The 17,733-nt window shown below is 47.5% G+C and overlaps 1 protein-coding gene across 1 annotated transcript in view; it reads left to right on the top strand.

Moving 5' to 3' along the window:
• Positions 1-13,567: 13,567 nt before the first annotated feature.
• The window catches only part of NHS (NHS actin remodeling regulator), a 27,580-nt gene continuing 23,414 nt past the window's right edge, over positions 13,568-17,733 (top strand). Inside the window, 3 exon segments of the mRNA XM_035895490.1 lie at positions 13,568-13,604; positions 14,393-14,545; positions 16,952-17,085. Of these exon segments, the coding sequence (XP_035751383.1) occupies positions 13,568-13,604; positions 14,393-14,545; positions 16,952-17,085 (324 nt within the window).

Genomic DNA, 17,733 nt, shown 5'->3' with positions numbered 1-17,733 from the left:
GGTTGCCCAGAGAGGTGGTGGAGGCCCCATCCCTGGAAGCATTCAAGGCCAGGTTGGTCGGGGCTCTGAGCAACCTGATCCAGTTAGTGGTGTCCCTGCTCACTGCAGGGGGGTTGGACTAGATGGCCTCTAGGGGTCCCTTCCAACCCAAAGCATTCTGTGATTCTATGATTCTATGATTTATCCAGTCCAGTGCTTTGAAGCTGCTTGCAGATGGCAGAGGTTCCTTGTGCTGCAGGGACCTGTGGGTCCAAAACCGCAGCCAGGGCAATACAAACCACAGCTCATCTGCAAAGGTTCAGAGCATGCCCTAGCAGGGGATAAGCAAGCCTACTTTTACCTGGAAGGATAGAACACTAAAAAAAACCACCCAATAACGTATTATTGGACTAGAAATGCGGGGCCTGTTATTGTATGTGTAAATGCTTAAAGGATGATTTCTGCCCTTAAGACACAAAAGTAGAAAGAAGAGAGAAAAGGCTAGGAGGTCCCTGGGAGGATGAGAGATGGCTATGAAGTCCAGGAGGGGATTTGCCCTGGGCCAGAGTGGGGATGTGCCAGCCTATCCGCCCACCAGGCCAAATTGCATCTCCAAACAACAGCAGCCCAGGCAACCGCCACTTGAAAATGCTGTCTCAGTTCTTTGCTTTTCACTCCATACCAATTCCTGTACTTTCTTCTTCCTTCCTTTTTTTTTTTTTCTTTTTTTTTCTTTTTTTTAAATTTTAAGCTCAGTAGCAGAGATAAGAGCTTGTTTTCATATTCTCTGTAACACCCTAACGATACTTTAGACACTACATAGAAAATAAGCAGATGGCCGTGAACTGATCTGTATTTCTATACAGAATGTCTCCAACTTAACGAACAATATCCATATTATAAAAAAAGTTGGCTGGGGTGGCTTTCCCTCCCCCTGTGCTGGCAGATGCTATGGGATTTGATAAAATGTGAAGATTGATTGCCACCTCCCCCCAGGCAGCACCCTGCCAGATCAGGGCTGGGGTATATCTGTGGGTGTCGTCTGCCTTTCGCTGTTCAGCGTGTAGAGCATCTCTGCCTCTAGAGCAGTCTGGCACCTCTTCCAGCACTTCTTTTTTTAATGCCACTTGGAAAATCCACACAGAAAGAAGAGAGGCGGAGAGGAGAAGGCAGTGAAGTGGGAGGGAGGGAATTAGGGCCAGACCTGATGTCCCGGCATAGCCGAAGGGTCCTAAGAAGTCAGCCAGAGCCACGACTGAGAAAGGAGAGAGCAACAACTGCAAAATTTGACACCTGGTCCAGCTTAATGTGTCACATTTCTGAGCATGTTTACCCCCCTCTTCATAAAAATGAACGTATTTGTTTAGTTTCTCAGGCAGCGCTTCACCTTTTGAGTTAAAAGTCACCTTATGCCTTGCTAGCTTGCTTGGCTGTGACCCAGATTTGGATTTCTACTTTGCCATTAAATATATTCAACAAGTAAGAGTGGGAACCCACCCATAGCTTCGCAGACACACATTTGTTTCCAAGTAGGCGATCTGGCTCCCCTCTAAAGGCAGCGTCTCCCCTCTTGGTGCCTGGGGGTGGTGGGGCACACCGGCTCAGCACAGTCTATCTTCTCGGGGTCCTTCCACAGTGAACAGGGGGGGACAGGGTCTGCCAGGGGACTATTCAGAGCTCACTGAGGCTCGTTCCTACTCAAAATCAGTGAGGAGCCTATCTGTTAGCTACAGAAATACTCCAGGGAGACAAATGTCCCCTGGGGAAAGTTACTTTTGTGATTGCTTTCCGTTGTCTGCTTCTTTATGCTTAGAAATAATGTCAACTTTGCTCCCTGTGAACGAATCCAAGCGTCCCAGGAGTGCTCTCTCCCCTGATTCACCATTCCATGCAGTACGTGATATATTAAGGTCAAACGCTGTTTGCTACTTGATGGCTCCATTTTCACTCACACTTTCTGCATGATAATTTTAATGACGATGCCCTTTCCCCCCTCTCCTTCTTTCCTTTCTTTTTTCCTTTCCTGAAAGAATTTCCTGGTTTAATTTATCTTCCTGTGGATTTTTTTTCCCCGCAGTTTATTTTTATTTCTTTTTCATCACTGCTTACAATCGAGAGCTTGAAGGCTCCCGGTGTCATGCCGCAGTGGTATTTCTGATGGCTACCAGTAGGTGTTGACACCTGACATTTCTGCCCTGGTTTTGACTGGATGCAGTGAAACGTATCCATTTCACCATGCCTTCTTCTCCATGTGCAGTACTCGGTACATGGTCATAATAATAAAATGCCTGGCCACACTTAGGAGGTAATAATTTTATACGTGCATTAAGCAAGCAATTGTTCGCCTCTATGTGTATTTGCTGTGCTAAAGCTAACACGTTGAGAACTACCTACCCTGTACTCAGTCCAATGCACGCACAAAGACAGATGAGTTACAAATGGGTGAGAATTCGCTGTTTGCTATTAAGTTCTGGACGAAAACTCTCACCAGAGTGCTCCACATCCCCGCAGCATCCGACAAACTCTGTAGCTCTTCAGAAGTTGTGGCTTTTCAGAAATCCCATCCTAACTCAATTAGTTCTGCATAAATATGTGGCTTAATAATATAAATGTGAGTACAAACAATAGGATATGGGTTTGGCTCATAAAGCCGTATTAGCCATAACAATAAAGGGCAGTCTTTGTTATGAGCTTTATTAACACCTTATGACACTTTAAGGGAAGTAAGCGTTTTAAAATGTATTTTAGCTTAAATGTTTCCATGCTGCATTTTATGTGCTAGTTGCCTTTGACCATGATGTCTCAGTTCCAAGTGGGTATTAGCAAGTTAACAGGAGCTGTAGGGGCTCCCTAGCAGGCATGGTACCAGGTTTGCATCCTCTGCAGGGAGGTGCAAGGGGATACAGCTAACAACGCTCACCTCTCAGTTAAATTTGCAAGCTAGCATTTACCATTTGAAGCTGGTGGACCATTTTAGGTAAGCAAGGACCTGAAATACAGTAGGAAAAAAAACAGTGCAACTCTGCAGAAAACAATATTAATGCCTAAGGTGAGCAAGCTGAGAAGTGTTATTCAAATAATAATAACAATGGGAAAATAGCTTATCTTGATGTAAATTATTCATCCTGCTGGATGCCTCAGCGGGGAGTAATGCTGGGACATGTCCTTGGCAGTGGAGGGGACCAGCACCAGTCCCAGTTTCCCTGCGGTGCCTTTTGCAGCATGCGGTGCTGCTGCACACACTGGAGTTTGTGCAGTTATGGTGGACTGTGGATTGCAGTGGGCTTGGCGTACGGAGCAAAAGGGCTTGAGGAAGGGAAATGTACCATACTCTCTCTCTCTCCCCACTTTGCAAGGCTAATAAGAATCCGTCCCTAAGCAGGTTTCTTTGTTAAAATCAATTCCTTTGAGAAAGCACTGGGGGTAATCTGTATTTTCAGGCAGCTCTCCTTCCCCTTACGAAACAGAAAGGGCTGTGTTCAATAGTCTTTCAACAAGTGAAACTCAGCAAGCCAGCTAGCCATGCTACTTCCTAGCTGGCTTCTCGGTGTGGCTCCCTGAACCCTTGCAGCACTGTTTGGTCTAGTGTTTTACACAAGCGTCTTCTCAGAAGTGGGACTGGAGAAGGATATTGCTGGACAGGGTTGGAATAGGACAGGACCCCCTGTCCTAGCCCCCTTCGTGGGCTGGGCGCTCCACAAGCCCATCTCACAACCAGGTGTCTGAAACTGGACTTCATGCAAACTACATGGCAAGCCGGGGCCAAAAGGAACATCTGAGAGAGCTGGTGATGGAGGACTTAGGTGTTCACTGAGTTCGGGGAAGAGTTTTATTGAAAGAACCCAGAAGAGGTACACAGTGAACTGGTTGTATCTTTAACTACACCCTTGTGCCCAGCCAACCCTCAGTCATCATCAGGGTGGCACAGGAGTAACCTCATGGAGTCGGGCATGTGATTTTTGTTGCACAAGAAACACGCTGCCTCAGTGTTATGGGGAGAAAGCTTCCTGGGGCAGGCATAACCTGAAGAGCAATTAGAGTCCTCAGACAGGACCAGGTCTCTCAGTCCCTCTGCAGGAAGGGGCTGATGGAACTGCAGGAGCAGCAAGAATGAGTTGCCTTTGGTCCCTCTGAGATGATTGACTTTGTCTTCCCCCAGATGCCTATGAGTAATTCGAAGGAATGTGTGTAGCAATAGTAGCGTAGTATTTGCTAAATATAATTCGAAGAAACTGTTGCTACTTACCTCAACTTGCAGTTAGCGGCATTCAGGGCATCTAGCCAAGCATGCTGAAAAAGGCTGATGGGGAGGAAGAAGGGTAAAATACAAGCTACCATCTCTACTCTTAACACATGGCTTGTTGTTCCTGACTTTTGGGGGTTTGATTTCTCAGCCTACGTGCTGAGAAGGGAAGAGGAGCCCTGCTTGTTCATTTTCTGTGTAAACTCTTCGGTCTTGTTTTTCCCTTGGGAGCAGCTTCCAACCTCAGATACTGTCTTCCCCATGCCGTTTGCTGAAGGGAAGAGGGTCACACTTGTGCCAGTCATTCACAGAAAAACATCCCCAGTACTTTTATACTAGATGGAAAATGTAACCTGTGTCTTTGAGTTTGTTTCGCTGTTCACATTTCATAGTGGTTTTCCACTATGGCGTACGTGTTGCCCTTCCAAAACAGTGACCTGGTCCTTACCTGTGGGGAGCCACATCAGGGACTAACAAGATTAAGCAGTGGGGACATAGGGCTTTTTTTCTTACAGGTTACTATCTTGAATGAAGGGTAGGTCAGTAGTAAACAAAATGCTGTCACCTGCTGATGGCCTTCTGATGCCCTGTGCATAATAAGCTGGTGCCCTCACTCTGCGGCCCAAGAGCCATGTGTGTGTATCACAGCAGCACCGCTGGCGTAAATGATGCTACATGCCACTTCTGAGAGACGAGCAGAGAAGGCACGGAGATTGATGGAGCCTAACTCTTAGAGCTTTGATAGAAGGTTGTATTTTGTGAAGATTCCAAGGAAAACAGAAATCTATTTCCTGTACTTGGAATAAGTCATGTGAATCTTATCTTCCAACATGCCAAACACAGCATCTTCTGTGCTGCATGTCATCTTCCCATTTGCCTTTTCTAGGCTCCTGGTGTTTTACAGCTGGGCTGCATGTTCACAAACATGGAGAGGTTGGTTGTGTCGTGGATGCTGATGTGGAAATAGGTGCTCCAATGTGCGAGCCTCTGCTCTTTTTGAAAAGAGGGTCCTCGGTATAGGCTCAGAAGGCTATTACTGGAAAATGGCCACTTTAGGTGTAAATGTTCAGATAGAAATATGTGGGGGAATTGAATGTTTTGAGTAGGAAAATAGGCAAGATAGATACATTAAAATCGCTGCCAAAACACTGTTTGACCTATCACAAAAATGTCCATAGGCTGGGGAATGTGAAGGTATTTTTTTCACAGGGTCCTGAAGGTAAGCATTAACCAAGGCAGGTAAAATAGTAAATGAATTTTGTAAAGCTTTGTTCTTGAGTGCTGGCATGTGAAATCAGGGTGACTGATCTGAGAGCAACATCACAGTGAACTACACACTTCTCTGTGATAAAAGGGAGAGCATTATGGTGACCTGTTGGAGCAATTCGGGCAAGCTTAGTAGTGATTTGGGCTGAGTCAGTACAGGAGAAAAATAGCAGAGCAGTGGGAGAGAATTGCAAAGGATGTCTAAAAGCGTGCTTGCAAAGTGTTTTATAGAGACCACACACTACACTGCAGGAGATAAGAGACTTTATCTTGCTGTGTATCGAGAGTGGGAGTAATGTGAAGGGTCAACACGGGAAGAAATCTGTGTTGACGAGTGCTGAAAGTGTGTGAGATTGAAAGAAGTGCTTTTAACTAATTAAGCATGTAGGATTGAAAGGGCTCTCTTGAGACATTGATTTCAGTTACATGCTCTGGTATGTCTGTACACAAACATGTATATATGTGTGCAGGTGTGTGATGTCATATACATCCCTACAATAACAAGCCATCCTTACCATTAGGTCGGGTAACCTTAAACTAGTTTGGTTTGGGATTTGGGGTTTTTCTTTAACACTGTTTATGCCTTCGCTATTTTACCGGCTAAATAGCTTTTTGTTTTCCCATGGAGAATGGTAGCAAACTGAAATGAATGTGGGCTCATCCTGCAGACCAGTTGACCTAACAGCAACCTTAAGCTTGCCAGGCAGGACTCGGGTTGTCTGCTGCCTTTACCATTGCCCTGCAGGCAACACCAATGCTGCCTTTGGTATCACTTCCACTCACTTAGCCTGGGGCATGAGTCCCTTCCCAGCTGGGTTGTGGTCTCTGAAGACGTAGAATTGGATTAAATGTTTAATTTTATGCATACACATACACAACTGAGAAAACTTTTGTCTAGTCATATGTCTTCAGCTGCCCTGGGAATAAAGCCTGACCTTACTGCTGGTTTTCTTTTTTGCTTACTAACCTGGTTTCCCTGATGGGCTTCCTGCTATCTCTGACTGAACAAGGACCATAGAAACACCATGGCTACACATACATTATTGAACATTTCAGATGTTTATTAATATATAAGTATGTTGCACTCCCTCCAGTGCTTTCTGTCACCAGGCATTAGAAGGGATGTGCACCGGCGGGGATTTCTTTGCTGCAGAGCGGGGTGTGATGGGGTGGGGACGTACGCCCAATTGCACATATTCATGGATACGTATAATACGCAGACATGTGCACCTAAAATAAAAATGTCATTCACCTCTCATGGGTGAGAAGGGCAGCTCCATTAATGAAACCCTCCAACAGAAACCTGCTGCCTGTGACTACCTTTGCCGCTATTTCGTAGCTGAGAGCACGAAGCTGTTTCTCTCCCAGCCGCTCTTGGAGGCCGTGTAAAACATAGACAGGACAACAGTATTAAAAGGAGAGGAAGAAATCACTGCCTAGAGAAACTTCACAGCAACGAAGGCTTGAACATATAAAATACTGTGTATTTCTGAGAGGTTGTTGTCTATCCTGCAGTGGCAGCTTTGAAATACCAAGTACTATTCTGGCCGCTGTAACTTATTTGACAGAGTTAGGAAAAGCAGTTAAAAATATGCTCAAACACCGCCAGCAGTGATTGAAAGCAGCAAAGCCAAGAATGGGATTAGCATGTGGTACTCTTCACATAAGTGCATATTGCTTAACAGCCTAATCTTCTTACGTGTATAAGAACTGCACACTTCCCGGCCCTCTTGAATTATGTCTGTTGTTGTGCCGTTCAACTGAATATCAGGTAAATGCAAAATTCAAGGATCTGCACATGGAAATGACATCCAAATCATATGCTTTCCAATATTTTAGTCTTTCCAGATAACTGCACGCTGAATATGGATGAGATTTTGTCCACTTGTCCGTTTTTCTCCTGCATAGCTGTTATTTCCATACGTGTGGTGTAATGGGAGGCAGAAAAATGTCACAGGGATGGGCTAAGAAACCAGGGTTGAAACGTGAGAAGTTTCACCATATTGGCAAGAGCTAAAACAATACAAAGAGCATAAAAGATCATGGTCTTTCTCAACAGTTTCTGCTGACGGTGAGGTTTCTGCCTTTCTGCTTGAATTTGGAAAATTTGCTAAATTGTCCATCCATGAGCGCAGAGCAGAATAATAATTGTGCTCATGTGGTTGCCTGTGCTGCTGGAGTTTGCTCCTCACACCCATCCCAGACTCAGGTTGCACAGGACAAAAAATCCTCAGAAATCATTTGGGTTTCTGCCCTGATAATAGCAATAATAAGAGATAATGATGCACAAAGCCATTACAAACCATATTTTCCAGCGTAGGCTCCCAGAGAGAAGTAACCAAGGAGCAAACCACCTGAAATGGAGTGTCAGTCACCCACAGCCCTGTGACAGTGGGCGCTGTGAGGACTGAAAGGGAAATGTCTGCACTGAACAGTGCCCTCACGAATGTCAGAGTATGCCAGGAAAGCAGGAGCAAAAGATGTCACCAAGGAAGGGGGAATTCCATCCAGGTCCTGAACAAATCCCAAAGATGCACAAGAGCGGTGAGGAAAAGGAGAGGGGTTTTGGCATACAGTTTTCTATTTCACTGAGAGTTGAGCGTCTCTTCTCTTATGTGAGAAGCGTGCTTAGAAAGCTCCGTCAAGGCCTAGGTGGGACCTGCCTCAGCTCTCACATCTCCTGGGGGAGCTGGACTGCACCCCAGCCTGCCAGGGGAGAGGAGGACAGGGAAGCACAGGTAGGGTTCTCAGCAGCCCCTGCAGTGCCGAGGGGCTGGAGTGCCTGTTCCGTTCCCATCATCTGATGTTCCCCCTGGAAAAAGGGCTTCAGAAGAGAAATCCATCACTTGCTCCAACACTGACATGCACAGAAATTATTGCTTCTCCTTGGTGGGGAAAGAGCGTGGCATCCTGCCCCTGCCAGGGTGAACAGGAATGTCTGAGTTACTGGCTCCAGTCACTTGATATTTTTTATCTAGAGGCGTGAGGGGAGTCAGGGGCATGCCTGTGCTTGTAGGTGTAGTCGCTGAAGTTATGATGAGGTTGTCTTTGTTCAGTGGCGTGATCGAAATGCTGAAGAGCCAGTAGCCTTATTTGCAAGGGACAGCAGCCCCGCCAACACACTCCTTTTGCATGGGCATTTTTCAATCCTTAATGAAGGTGGGACGCGAAGGTGGCTGATCCAAATAGCTATCTGCAGTTCCAGTTGGTGGGGTTTGCCATTGGCAAACAGGTCAAGACTGGGGGAAATGTCTGGGTGCGTGCATGGTTGGGAGCAAGCACGATTGTAGAAACCAGAGCGATTGTCCCACCCCCGAGGAGCTCCGGGCTCCGTGTCCCCACTGGCTGAGCCCCAGCACCCAACGTGCCATCACTGTGAAGCAGCAGCTGCAGAGGGAGCCGCTTTGAAAGTACTGAGCTTGCTGATGCATTGCACAAAATGTGGGACATGTACAGCGGAGAAGCGACTGTAGGTTTTTACCAGCCTTGTAGGCTTAAACCCCCCGGGTGTTACAGTGGAGACACGAGTACTTGGGGGAAGCGTACATTCGAGACATTCAGGGCTATAAATAAAATTCACATCAGACTCAGCACTTGCCTCAATGAAATATTTATGCACTAAAATGCATGATGAAGTTGGACGTGTTGCCAGACTGCCTAGTCTTTGAGATCATCTGTTCTTTCTCAGAATTAGTTTTCTTGCGATGTTTTACACACAAACTTAGCAGGCATTAACTCACTGCTGACCTGGGCAGTAGCTGTGGAAGAGTTTGATCAGGCTGAGCCCTGCTGCTGCTGGTGTGGGCCTATTTATGCGAAGCTGAGTGAACATACGGCTTTCTTATTACCTTGAATTTCACGAGAAAAAAGTCACCATTTTTACCTGAAATAGCTAGAAAGAACGGCACTTGCTAAAATGACAGGTAAACCATCCTAATGCTGGGGGAGAGGGGCTTCCAGAGCAGAGTGTGGCACAATGCTGCTGGCTGCAGCAGCCTTCAAGAGCATCCCACGCCCCTGCGGTGTGGCAGAGAGAAGCGATGGGTGCCTGGTGGGTGCGCAGCCCCCAGCTCCTCTGCCTCCCGCAAAGTGCCTGGGTCTTTAGAACTTCTCATAAGAGCCACTGGGCTCTGGAATAGGCTTATTCGCTAGTCTGATCCCTTTTAATTGTGATTTTTGCCTTGTGGAACACAGATATTTTAATCAGGATTCGGCAGCCACCGGTTTGGCTTTGCTTGTGGAGGAGTTCATGGCGGGACAGCTCTGGGCTCTGTCCCTTAGCACGTAGGCACCTTCCTTGCTCGCCACCCAAATCCCCTCCAGGCTCCACACTTTTTCACACCTTCCACCAAAACATGTTTTCTCTTTGAATCAGGAAGCATAGGAAATTATCTTTTTTCCCCCCCACACACACACCTAATGGCAGCTGTAACACAGAGAGAATAGGAAGTTGAGAAACAGAAGGAAGGGAGGCAAGCATCTAGAGAAGCAGACGGAGTTGGGGGGGGAAACCCCTGGATCTATCAAATAAATAGAGCAGAAATCTTTCTTGCTTGGCCTTTGTGGTGTTATTATTAGAACAACCACGCCTGAGTGCACTAAAGCCGCACAACCTTCAAGCATCCACATCCAGCTCTGCTACGGCAGGATCCTTTTTCTGCTTTGCTAAAGGAGGGAGAGAGGGAGAGTGAACGAAAGGATGTGAAGACGAGAAGGGTCGGTAGAAGATAAATATGATCAACTTCGATAAAACAGCTATTTGGAAACCTTCAAACACCTTCTCATGAGAACAGCCATTAGTGTGTGTCTGTTTGACATCGGTTGTCAGGAAACCAGCCAACGTTAATGGATCCACAGAATGTAATGGAGAATCCATTTAAATGGTCTCTTGTCGTTTTGTCATCCCACAAGACAAAAAAACAATTACTTTAACTCAGGAATGAAATGAACATGATAGTTTATATGACTCACTTGTATATTCTAAATTGATCAAAGCGCACACTAAAAATATATTAACAATCTATATCTGATGCCTGAAATGCAGCATTTCCTATATCCATACAGGCTTTTTTTGTCATTCACTGTGGTGCCCAGCTGTTAATAATTTAAAGACTGTGGCTTTACAGTTTCTGTATTGCTTTATTTATTATGCGTGTTATGATGATGCTGGGGGGCTACAGCCACGCGCAGTCTCGGCACTGTAAAAACAGCCCACAGTGTAAAACACTGAGTGAAGGGAAGTGCTGGCTAGAAGGGATACCTCGTCCCCGTTTTACAGAACCAAGACATAGGGAGTGTCAACATTTAACCCAGGCTCTTCACAGAAGTATGTGGCGAAGCTTTGACTGCGCAGGTCTTCTAGATCTCAGCCCAGAGGCCTCCGACTGCTGAGTTACCCTGCTACAGGGTTGACTTCTTTTCGTGGAGGTAAGGGATTCAGCCCTGTGCAGAAAATTGGACGTTCAGTGCTCCTGAAAGCCCACGGTCTGCTCCTGCGGTTGCACCCCTCGGCTTCAGCGCCCAGCAGCAGCGCCCTGCTCCCGGGGCCCGTGCCCAAAGAGCGGGGGCCAGGCGAGACGTCGTTGCAGGAGCGCAGGCAGTGTGCAAAGGACATGGAAGGAAATGTCCACAGGACAATGTGAAAGGAATGAAGTAGAAGCAGGTCCCTCTTTTGGCAGGCAATCCCACCTGGTAATCCCCTTCAGAAAGGGTGCAGGGTCTCTCACTTACCGGTTAGCTTTTCCCTTCTCTTTCCCCTTTCCGGGAGGCTTTTCCAGAGCTTCATTGCTCTGAGGTTGGGATGCTGTTCTTCAAGCATCCAGCCTAATTGCATTTGTGGCAGGGTGGGTTTATACTTACTTGTCCTTGGGCCAGCATTGTCCTCAACCCTATCCAGCGCTTCTCCTCCCTCTGAGCTTCTCTCCCACTGCAGGCTGAGAACATTCATCCCCTTGCGGCTTTTTTGCCAGCTCTTTTAGTTTATGCTCTGGACCACCAATTTTGAGTATTTTAAAGGACTGTTCAGTTCAGTGTGCATTGTGCAATATTTCTGCTTACTTGGTGTCAGTGGGGCGTATTCCCTGACATGGCGAATCAGAGTTCCTGCAGGGAATGGTGACAAGATACGGATGCACGCTGGCTGGGGCTGTGGCACAGGGTACTATAAGCTGCTTAGTGCCCTATCATTTGAAGATAAGAAATCTATTTGTGCTTTATTTTTCTTCTGGTACAGCACTATGCACAGCTCTGCCATGTTTGCCGGCTAAGGGATGGCGAAGAGGTCATGCTATCTTATCTGTGAACAGCAGTGTGTGTCTACAACAGCAAGTGTGTAGCAGAATTGTATTAGCTGGCTTTCATTTTTAAGTCTCACCCAGAGTATATTAGCCCAAATCCTACTCTTCTTACTTGTAAAACACTGCTGCCAAAGCCAGAAGAGCTTTCTACAAGTTAAATTTTGCAGCAAAATGTATTCTAGTCTAATGAAATGTCTGAACATTTCATAAGTAGGTAAAACTTTCCACTCGCTTATTGAGCTCCACCACAGACGACTACTAGCGCTGCAGTCTAGACAGTTTTTTTTCTGGGAGTAGGAAGGAACTGCTTGTGCCTCCAGGGGACAAATTGTGATCATGAATATCACATATCCTCAGCAATATAAAGAATGGGTGGGGTGTCATTACTATCACTTACAAATTTTTGTCCTGAGATGAGCTTCCCAAGGAGGCAGTGCGGCTCAGAACAGGATCAGGGCAAGTTACTTTGTGTCTCGGTACCTTGTCTGTAAAATAGACATAGTGCTCCCTTACCCTCAAGGGGTAAAGGAAGTATAAAAATCAGCTTGTGATAGTGAGATATTCACTCACTGCAGTGCTGACAGACAGACAGACAAGCCGTCAAAAGCTCTGCTTGCAATTTGGCAACATTATGTTACTACAATGTTGACAATTTAATCAGTAACTCCTCATGATGAACACCCAGAGGTTGCCGACTTTCATCCTACAACCACCCCCACTATCAGTCTTTTTTTTTTTTTTTCACCCTGGTGCCATTCCTTGCACTGACACCATGGCAGTGTGGTTCCTGGGTTTCTCCCCTCGTGTCTGCTCCCTCCTTCTTCTTCTCCTACTGTACTTTCCCAGTTCCTTTATACAAAGCACTGGTGTGCCTTCAGCCCGAGTGAATGTTGTTTTGCATTAAAGAAAGGAGCAAAACCAGAAAGAGCAAAGCATCTCCACCAGAGAGCAGCTCTCTGACATCTTGCACTGATTCCCCCTCAAAAAAGGGCACTTGCCTCTGCAGGTCAGGGAGCGCAAAAGCATGGAAAGTAGATGAGAGCCCCAAAATATGTTAGTTCATTGGCTGGAGACAACATACTGCTGTGGACATCCTGCCACCAACCCCTTTGACCACCCCCTTGGTGGTGTCCCACAACAGTGGCACATCCCTCCTCCTTCTCTTGTGGAAATGACGAGGGCCCTGCCAGGCAAGAGCCAGGGCCTGTACTTGTCTGGAGTGGCAAAAGCAATGTAAGGGGAGGGTCTGGCCGCAAAATACCCATCATCTCAGGGGGCAAAGTGGAGGCTGGAGAAGGGGGCTGGCACACAGGCTGGCTAACACAGAGCTACAGATCCCTGGTAGTATTCTCCATGGAAAAGGGCTCTGGACATCAGCCTTGAGATTGACTGTGTTGAGACTGAAGCCGCCTCTGCTCCGCTCGTGGCAGCTCCTCTGGGCTCTCGCTGGTTGGGAGAGATGAGGGCGCGAGGAGAGGAGAGGAGAGGAGAGGAGAGGAGAGGAGAGGAGAGGAGAGGAGAGAGGAGCATGTTGCCAGTGGGGGGACCAACCTGAGGTGTGCTGGCTGTTTGGCGTCTCACTGGGAAGGGAACCCCGGGAGGTACCTCCACCACCCTTCCTCCCATGCATGAGGGAGCCCGCGTGCATCACGCTGGGTGGTCCTGTAAGCAAAACAGCTCCAGCGGCTCCTCGGCATTACAAGATGAGGTGACCGGAGACAGTGTTTGTATCGATGCTTGTAGAAGAAAGGAGCAAGCCCAGAGCTGCAGCTGAGGACGTGCCATGTGCTCCGCTGCATTACCTGGGCCGCTGAGCACGGGTGGGACAAGCCTGTGCCGTGAAGCCGGCCGGGGCAGAGTGCTGGCATCCCCCATGGCCCTCCTCTCCTGCTTTGGCCTTCGGAAAGCCAGCTACTGCTTACACTGTGGTTGGGCACATCTCCTGGCGCTCCTGAGACGTTCTCTCAAACCTTTAGCGGACTTGGTTCGTGTAACTTTCCCAGGTAGACTTCTGGGATTTCTCTGTAGAGGAATTGAAGTGTTCCTGTCCCTCAGAAGTCCCTGTCTATTAAGGCAACCTCTTTTGATAGGTGACAGTTACAGCTGCTCAGCAGGGTGAAGAGTTAATCCCAGTTGTTATGTGCTGGAAGGCAAGGAGCTGGCAACCTGTGTCAGAAATTAGTCGTGCGTAACACGATGTAGTGAAAGAGCATATTGGCAGGAGGATGGGTAGATGGAAGACCCATTCCTCCCTCTGCCCTTGCTCAAAATGTCACCGTGGGAAGGTTGCATAGCTTCATTGTATTTTCATTTTGCTATCTATGAAATTATTATCCCTTTAGTCCATATATTTAACACCGATACAGTATCATTGCACCTACTTGCCTCCATAGGGCTGTTTGCAATCTGGCAAAAGGGCATTGTCTAAATGCTAAGTGGTATAACATGGTATGGAAACAGGGAGAAGATACTGGTCGCTGTTATTTGGTGGGAGGAGAGGTGCTGTAACATCCCCAGTGTGCGTTCCAAGCGAGAGCCTTCGCTTTTCAGCTAGGTTGATGTAAGAGATGCCAGGAGCCTTACCTCGCGCTCTGGTTTTATCCTACAGCTGTCTCCAACCTGGATGCAGAGAGCAAACTGAGCGTCTACTACCGAGCACCTTGGCATCAGCAAAGAAACATTTTCCTCCCCTCCACCAGGCCGCCCTGCGTGGAGGAGCTGCACCACCACGCCAAGCAGCACCTGCGAGCCCTGCGCAGAGGTGGGTGCTCGCGCGCGCGCCGGCCCCCATTCCCCGCCCCTGATGCCTCCCCATGCTCCCCTCCAGTCCCGGGCAGGGTGCTCGGCACAGGCACAGGGCTGTGGGCACTTGTCTCCACTGGGACTGAGGTGCTCGGGCTAAGAAATAAAGCTGAAGGCATTCTAGCAGTCAAAAAGGCTTGTTCCCTCTTCGGCTTGTGTATGACTACTAGAGTACACCTGAAAAGAACTTTTTACTTTTCCTTTTTACATTCTTCTATTTACGTCTTTTTCTTTTAAAATGGATATATCTGAATTGTGTGAGCAGATCCATGCACTGAGCCCAGAAGGATGGAGGCACCGGGTGTTTCAGCAAGGCCGTCTTGTCCCCCTCCGTTAAACAGATGTTAAACAATGCCTCAGCTCCAGGACAGATAAGTTTTAACGTCCCAGGGGCTGGAACTGGAGCCCAGTGGTATTACAGAGTCACCACAGAAACTGAGCTGTCTGCATGGGGTTTCCAAGCACGATACTGGAGGAGACCTGCATCCTTCAAGGGTGGCAGCCAAAAGCCAGGTGATACCCCAGACAGCTTGGAAGGGTTGGGCAGGTGTCCCCTCCCCAGGCCAGGGGGACATCTCCTAACAAACTGGAGATGTGTAGCCTCGAAACCGAATCATGCGACACAGGGAGGAAGTGGGAGCAATCAAGGTCACAACCAGGCTCCCGGATCCCCGCCATAAAGGGAATTTCCAAGGTGCCAATGTCTGGATGGCCCTACAACAGCACACTACAGGGAAAGCAAAAGATGGGGAAGGGTCAGTTTTCACTGGGAACCTAACCGAGGGAAAATTCTTACCAGGAAGCATGTGAAAGTAGACAAACAAGCCTGTCTTCCTTCTGTGCCATAAAGAAGGAGAAAATCTGTGCAGGTCACCCTTAAAATGTTCAGCAGCAGCCTCCTGTGCTGGAAGTGTTTTGCACCAACAGCGAGCGTTGCCTTGCTCATTTATTATTGTTATCAGGTTGTAATAATAATCGATTACTCGGATCTGCAGAGCATCTGTTAGCTGGATAAAACGTTCCAATTAATTACCACATTTGAACCCCTCTACAGATTTTAGCTCAAGAACACACTGAGGGTGCAGTATGTCTTCATAGCACTGCAAAGAGCGATACAGCCAAATTGCAATCACAGCAGCGTTGGAGTAGAGCAGAAGTTGGCTTTTCTGCTCTCAGCAGCTCTGCTTTGCAGTTGTCCCAGGACCAGCCTGATCCCTGCCTGCCATCTTGTGGGCAGGAGAAATCCTGACAGCAGCGCCGGGAAGGCAGCTGTCAGAAAATGCCTCATCATTTTAAAGTTACAAATCTCTGTTTTGGCAACTTCCCGTCCTCCGTGTTTAACAGCAGCTGTGCGAGTTCAGCAGGCAGCTTGGCATGTGCTGCTTTATTTTATTTTCCACATAACTGCATATATTGGAGTGAAATTATAATTGGAAATTTACCCTAAACATGTTTATTGTCTCACCTATTTCTTCTATCAAAATTTCATTATATCTTTATCTACTTAATCAGGAGTAATTTAAACTAAACATTAGATGAGAAAACAGCTATGCTAGCAGCAAACATTGTTGGCTGGACCATAGCTATGTGCGTCAAGTGAATCCATCATGCCCTTCCTGCAGCACTCCATGCAAACAGTAATTATCTGACTGTCACCTAAAATTAGAGATGGGAAGTCCATGAACATTCTCCCATTCCCTTGGAAGGTTTCAGAGACTTGGGGCTATTGCTGGAAGAGGACTGAATATTGTGACTCCATGGTGAAGGAAGAGTCCTCTGGGCCTGGGGTGGAGAGACCTTGACTTTTCCAGGATGATCTCCTCCACGCCAGGACACAGAGCTGCTGCTGCAACAACCTTCATCGTGTCAAGCCAATGCTCAGGACCTGGCGCTGCCAGGCAGCTGGAGAAGGAAACCTTAGCTGGGGCTGTGTTTCCTTCTTTCTCCTGAGAGAGGTATATTTTCTATGGGTAGGGTGCAAGCGTTACTGCAGCTCGATGTTTCAAGACAACAGGAGCTGCAGGTTCCCATTGGGAATCAGGACTTGGGTCCCAAGCACCTAGAAGGTAGCTTCTTTGTCACTTGGGATGCAGGGTGTAAATCCCATCTGGGGAGAATTCAGCTTCGGGGCACACACTTCGGCATGTTGTATGAGTGTTGCTCTTCCAGGGCCTTGGATGTACAGTAAGTGTAAGTTCTCCCCTTCATTTGCAACAGGGATCATAGGTACCGGCCAGCAGAGAAGAGGAGGACCTTTGTCTTTGGAGTCCACATCCTATTTGTGTCTCTGTTGTGCTGTTAATGGAGATATTTATATGTTTTCTACATTCTGAAAGACTCATGTCTTCTTTCTCCTCCAAAACAGAACATCGAAGCCGAGGTGATAACAGAGAGCAAAAAGTCCAAGGCCCCATCACTGTGGTGGCTCCCCCCTTTCCTCCCTTCCCCGCAATCTGCAGTCAAAAGAGGCAAGCGATAAAGGACCGGCACTTACTACCAGTAAGTCTTTTGCTACAGCTATCACACACAAACATGTTATTGGCATGGTGGGACCTAAGTGTGATAGTTCACGAGTGCCCGCCCTGACCCTGTGGAGGCACAGCACAACTGACCTTAAAGACTGATCGGTAACATAACTCAGGTCACAGCTTCCAGCAGCCAGCCCCAGGGTGGACGTTTCCATTGAAGAAACCCCTTATTTTCACTCATGGCCAGCGCACTCATTCACATGCTCCTCCACAGTCCTTCACATTCTCCGCTCCTGCTTTAGGTAGCACTTCCAGGACCCTCCTGTAATTTCAGTAAGTGCTGTAATTTCAGCCCTTGCATTATTATTGCCAGGAGCCAAGAACTCAAGGGCTTTGAGTACTGGCTTGAGGCTTGCGTGGGTGCAGGAAGGCTCAGCAGCACTTCTCCAGCTACGAGGAACTACAGTTCCCATGTATGTATGGGCAATGGTCCTGTTCTGCAGCGTCCACCTGCAGTTTTTTCAGATGCTTCATTTCTCACACATGTTCTTGCAGCCAGCCAAGCAGGAACTCCAGCTGAAGATCTGATCCTGTATGTCTGTTCCAACTTGCCCCTGCTGCGCTAATTTAAAATCAAATTAGTGTTGATGATATGGTATTTATCATCATTAAAGGAAAT

Source organism: Egretta garzetta, unplaced genomic scaffold, assembly GCF_000687185.1.
Source record: "Egretta garzetta isolate BGI_Z169 unplaced genomic scaffold, ASM68718v1 scaffold445, whole genome shotgun sequence".
NCBI lineage: Eukaryota > Metazoa > Chordata > Aves > Pelecaniformes > Ardeidae > Egretta > Egretta garzetta.
Note: the sequence above shows the minus strand (reverse complement) of the source record. Positions and strands in the feature narration are given on the sequence as shown.